This window comes from Sceloporus undulatus, chromosome 8, assembly GCF_019175285.1.
Source record: "Sceloporus undulatus isolate JIND9_A2432 ecotype Alabama chromosome 8, SceUnd_v1.1, whole genome shotgun sequence".
NCBI classification, from domain to species: domain Eukaryota; kingdom Metazoa; phylum Chordata; class Lepidosauria; order Squamata; family Phrynosomatidae; genus Sceloporus; species Sceloporus undulatus.
In genome coordinates, this window is record NC_056529.1 from 33,231,845 (window position 1) to 33,237,854 (window position 6,010).

The window sequence follows — 6,010 nt, forward strand, 5'->3', positions numbered from 1 at the left end:
ATTATTATTATTATTACACCCCCACTCCAAGTACACTCATCCCTCCATATTTGTGGCTTTATTCATGGATTTGATTAATATGTTCTCTCTAGGAATATCTAGGTCCTCCAGTGCAACTCTATGGTCAACTAAAAGTTGCACTGAAAGACCTAGAGATTCCTAGACAGAATACTCTACTAGGCATTTGTAGCCTCCTCCAGTGCAGTTCTATGGTCAGTGTCTGTCGCTGACCACAGAGTTGCACTGGAGGACCAAGAGATTCCTAGAGAGGTGTTCTCTCAGGTAAAAGCATGGTGTTTTTAGTTGCAGTTTTTCCACATTTATAGGGGTCTTGTGCCCCTAACTTTAGTGAATATGGAGGGACAAGTGTATAATTCCTAGCCACCAATTTACTGGTGTTACTCATTTCCTTTTGTGTCTTGTCCTTTGCTATTCCTGTCTTTGAGAAGTCATTATGAATTCTTACTAAGTACAGGAAAGATTATAGAAGAATATGATCAAGCAGGTTGCCTACAACGTTAATTGGATAATGATTATCATTTAAGTCTAAGAGAAAGGGAAACAGAATAGAAAAGAATGAATGCTTTAATAATGTACAAATATATGTAAGTATCTGGGTTATAAAGGGGGGGGGGTAGAAGAAAAAAATCCTTGGGGTGTATTATTTCAAAAGGAAACAATGATTTTATTTATCTGAAATATTTATACCCCACTCTTCAGTTGTTCACTAGATTTGGGTTTAAAGTGCAAACAAACTCTGGTTGTTTAAAGACAGCAAAGAACCAAAACAAACCAATCTTCACAACAGAAAAGGTGTCAAGGTTAGATTCCAACCTGAGTCTTTTTGCCAAACAAATTCCCTTCTCTTGTCATGAGGACTCTTGTTCTTGCTTGCTTGAGGCATAGTGCCTGGCAAACAGCAACACTGGTCTAAGATACAGCATTACAGATTACCTTGAGGTCAAAAGATCTTTCTAGAAGATGGAAAAGAGGCCAGGAGTTCTCCATTCCCTTCACCTTGCCTAAGTCTGTCCTGCTTCCTTTATCCATGTATCTCACCCTTAGGGTCCTTTTTTGTGTTACTGATTACTGGAACCCATTGGGAGAAAGAGAGGTTTTAAATCTGGACTGGAGAAACAGTGGCCACCCAACTCTCACAAGCCCCATCTGTTGGCATTTGGTGAGGATTGGGGGTTAGTCATTATCTACCAACATGAGGAAGGCCACCAGTTCAAATAAAAAACAAACAGCTTCATTTATATACCGCTTCATACCGAACTGGCAGTGTCTAAGCAGTTTACAAAGTGTAAACTATTTGTCCCCAACAATCTGGGTACTCATTTTAGCGACTTCAGAAGGATGCAAGCCTGAGTCAAGCTTCAGCCCTTTTGCTGGTATTGAACTCGCAACCTTGCTATAATCCTCCTGTTATGTTTGTTATTTTGGATTTGCCAAGCCCAAACTCAAGTTTCGGTATATGGAATGTTACATGTTACACCTGACACATAGATCTGAACTCACAAGTTTGAGGGTGTATCTCTGCTTAGGACAGCAGGCTCCAGATGCTGACTTTGCTGTGAAAGGATGAAATAAATGAAGGTTACAGATAAATACAGATTTCAGTGTATTTATATGAAGGCCCCAACAAGCCTCAACAGTACTCTAATAGTTCTAACCCCAAACTTTGATCGACTGGAAATACTGTCATTGAATCTCACTTATGGATCACATAGAAAAAAGTGCACATGGAGAACTCTAAGTTTTAGATGCCAAGTTAAATGTTCTGGACTTTTTTTAAAAAATGATGAGAAGCTATGGCAGAGCTACTTCTTGGTGTTTTACTACTGTCTTTCACCGCTTCCATTCATATACGATACAAAGCCAAAACACCTTGCTTTAAACCATGATTTGAAGGTATCTTATGAATCTTGGCTTGTTTAGGTGAAAATGAAAAAGAAGCGTAATGGGAAATTATGGCTTCTTTACTCCACTGATGTGAAATGGGAAGGAAAGTAGGAAGGAGAGGCCTGTATACAGTTTCCCACTGCCTCTGTATATGCTGCTTTGCCAAAATCTTTTAATTTTTTTATTATATACGGTACATCAACAATCATAAATGCTTTGCTAATAACTTTTAGCTATTATTATTATTAGCATCCAATAATATTCTATTTTTTCTGTTCCTGCTGCTACTTCCTTTTCTATTGTGCCTACCTAGTTTATAAATTCATTTGTGTTTTTTGTAATATTTTACTAAGAACTGCTTCCAATTTTTATTTTAAATGTAAAATCATGCTTTAAAAGAAATAATGAAGTGAAATAAGTCCACAGAAATTATTATGATCCATATATAAGGGCAGATGTATATATCTTATTTTCACCATAAGGATAGATTTTTTCCCCAGGTAGTACAGCACAGAACAGGGCCACATACTCTGCCCAATATGTTATGTGTAAGCACATTCTATACCTTCATACATCATCCCATGGTCATTCTGTGTCAGAAGTTTTTTAAGAATCCACTGCTTATCATTCAGGTCGGTCAGGGTCTGACCCTCTGGGAGAGGTTTCACCAATGCACTTTTGTCCTTCCTGGGAGAGCGGGAACTGAGCTTTGCTTTCCAAATGGAAAAAAAAAATGGTTACTTACATTTCTAAGCCCCTTTATCGTACGTTTTCAGGGTAGACAGCCATACCTCTCTCCTCTTGTTGTTAACAATAAACTAAAATGCTAATTGTGCTCACATTCCTACCTCTTTAGTAAATGATTCCATCCCAAATCAAGCTTGAAGGCTGCCTGAGAAGAACTCAGGCTCTGGTGTTGTCAATCTCCCACCCATCATTCACACACCAATTACAACATTACTGTGTTGCTGCTGCTACTTCAACAGCTTTCCAAGAGAGAAGAAAGCCTCCACCATTGATAATTTCCCATTAAAAGACACTTCCTGTTACAGAAACATGGAACTAATATTGATGTTTAAATGCAATAAAACAGCTTTCTCTCTATGTCTCTTCTATCAATTTACATGGAAGGTGCTGGGGGGAGGAGGAGAGATAGTATAGTGACAATGGGTGAGGCACACATCAGGAATTACATGGTGTGAATCTCACTACTGCAATAATTCTTCAGGTTGCTAGCACAAAAGAAATACATTTTAGGTATTTTTTAGGTATTTGTTTTAAAGTTCTAACACAACTATTGTGGCAAGGCCAATAATATTGGCTTGAAATTCAGGAGATTTGAGAACACCTTTGCTCAGCTATGAAGTTCAAGGAGTAATCTTCAGCCAGTCACTGCCTCAGTCTAGGATGTCTTGTAGTGGCTTTGTGACATTTAAAACAAAGATACGAGTTCTTTGGAGGAAGAACAGAATAAAGGTATGATAAATTAAATGAAAAGATCAGAGGCAGTGCAGCAATGGTAACAAGACACAGTCAAAAGCCAATTAGGCTCTGACCACTCAGGCCTACAGCAATCTGAAGAATTATCACAGTAGTGAGATTCACACCATGTTATTCTTGATGTGTGTTTCACCCATTGTCACTATACTACCCCCCAGCACCTTCAATGTAAATTGATGGAAGAGGCATAGAGGGAAAGCTGTTTTCTGAAATAGCATTATTCCAGAAAAATTGTAACTTCTGGCACATCTTCTATTCATATGTGAAGCACAGAAAATAACAACAAATTAGGAGTCTTGAAATCTATAGGAGGCCAACTACTGGGAGCATGAGAAAGCAGTGTTGTCTGCAAAGGATAATCTCTACAATGCCCACCAATCCTCACCTTTTGCTTTGGGAGACAAGATAACTGCTGAGGTCTGTGCAAGGCCTTGTTTAACTGAAGCAGAGGCTTTTTCTTCCTCTGGCAAAAACAGGTGCATCTTTTTCTCTACAGGAAGCCTTTGTAGATGAACCTGGATTTCCTGATGTAGCCCTGTGCAAAACAAAGGCAACATTATCAGATTGACAAAGTTTGTTTTTTAAAAAAAGTGGACTTGATGCCAACAGTCCAGCATATGACCAGTTCAAAGACCTGATATCTGAGCACAGCCTGCTGCCATGGCTGGACAGCCAACAGGGACAGGCAGGCAGCTTGGTAGCAGTAAGGAGCAAAATGGGCTGCACACCTGAATACGCAGAGGAATGCATTCATACATAAAAATATTTGCCCAAAGTTTAAAATAAATAAAATTTTCCAGTCCACTAAAGTGCTTTAATCCTAACAACAGCCATTCACAGCATGGTCATGTTGTTAAGACTAAAGCACTTTCAATTACATAGTATATTAAAAGCATAGAACAATTCAAGCCTTTCATGGGCTCAAACCCCATTTTCTTCCACTCCAAGACATCCTCCTTCCAGGACTGCCCCTTGTCTCTCTGTGTACCAGGTATTCCCACGGGACTGATCTTTTGCTGCTCCCGAAGCCTATTACCTCTCCTTTATATCTTCTCATTACCCAACACTAAGAAAGATAAAAAATCCTTCTACCCAGCAACATCAAAGGTATGACACAACTCATTATCCAATAATACAAAGCAAAGCAGGTACAGCACCACTAGTAGGCATGGCTAGCAGAAATTCTGAGGGACTCTGATCCTGACACCTGATGTGTAACAGAAACTATTAAAACGACTAGATTAGTATCAAAAATATTTGTTGTTTGTTGTTAATTCCTTCAAGTTGACTTTGACTTATGACAATCCTGAATGGGAGACTTCCAAAAGACCCAGTTATCAATAGCCCTGCTCAGGTCTTGCAAACTCAAAGCTGTGGCTTTCTTGGAGGAGTCTGTCCAGCAGTACTGTCATCTTCCCCTTTTCCTACTGTCTTCTACTTTCCTGAGCATTATTGCTTTGTCTACTGAATCATGCCTTTTCATAGTATGTCCAGTCTCAGTTTAGTCATTTTGGCTTCTAGGGAAAGTTCAAGGTTGATTTGCTTGTCTTTTTGGCAGTCCATGGTATCCATCCATAGAACTCTCCTCCAGCACCACATTTCAAATGAATTGATTCTCTTTTGAGAATCAGAAATCAGAAATAGAACAATGTTTTGGCAAACAAAAAGTGTTAAAACTAGTGTGAGAATATGATTTAGCACTAGAATTCAAAGACTTAGCTGTGTTAAGTCTTTGTGTTAGTCTGTGTTAGTCTGTAGAATCAGCATGTAAAGAGAATGCATCTGAGGAAGTAGATTTAAGTGTACGAAAGCTCATGCTTCTTTCTTTTATTTAGTCTCAAAGATGCTACAAGATCTCTCTACATACTGATTTAGCAATAGTAATTTCAGAAGAACACTGAAACAGGATTAGGTCCTTTCTGCTCTTTAAATTTGTTTTAGCAGTAACAATGAATGTGTACTTGAAATACTGTAGTTCACACACAAAATCAATAGAGGTGCTACAAAAAGGTGCTGGACAGGATGTGGAGGTACAGATTTACTGGAACATATGTGGTTACAATGTGCCAAGGCACAGGTTCTTAACTTGTGATTCACAGACCCCCGGGAGGTGGGCAATATGTCTTCAATGAGAGTCTGCCAAGGTCTGAAGAAAGATGCCATGACCAGAATGGTGTTGCTGCTGGAGAAGAGCAGGAAGAATGTGCACCTGGAGGTGAAGCTTGCAGAGAGACGCAAACGTGAAGCAAGACTTATAATTCCCTATTAAAAATGGTGTGGGGCAACAGCAGAGGCAAGAGCAAGCACCCGCTGCTAGGCGCTCAGTTATTAGCTGCTGAATACTCTGCAATGTTTCTGCTTCAGAGATCTACATTTGACTGAATATTCATACCTTTCAGTGAAGGAGATGGTGTGATCTGCATAGGCTCCTCTTCTTGTGGTGGCAACCTGCCTCCACACGAAGGACAAAAGTTAAACACTGTCTCTACTCTCTGTCCACACTGCGGACAAAAATTGACCATTCTGAAATAAGAGGAAAGGGGGAAAAGACATAGAGAAACAAATCAATATCAAAATGGGAGGGGGAGGGATTAATAATCTGTTT

General features: G+C 39.3%; 1 protein-coding gene across 2 annotated transcripts in view; it reads right to left on the reverse strand.

Moving 5' to 3' along the window:
* VRK3 (VRK serine/threonine kinase 3) overlaps positions 1-5,962 on the reverse strand; it is an 83,767-nt gene extending 77,805 nt beyond the window's left edge. For both annotated transcript variants that reach the window (XM_042437877.1, XM_042437876.1), the window contains exons 1-4: positions 5,798-5,962; positions 3,791-3,940; positions 2,471-2,617; positions 1,522-1,574 (exon numbers count right to left, since the gene is read on the reverse strand). In XM_042437877.1, the coding sequence (XP_042293811.1) occupies positions 1,522-1,574; positions 2,471-2,617; positions 3,791-3,940; positions 5,798-5,927 (480 nt within the window). In that variant the 5' untranslated portion in view covers positions 5,928-5,962. The remainder of the gene's footprint in view (positions 1-1,521; positions 1,575-2,470; positions 2,618-3,790; positions 3,941-5,797) is intronic.
* Between the last annotated feature and the right edge of the window lie 48 nt (positions 5,963-6,010).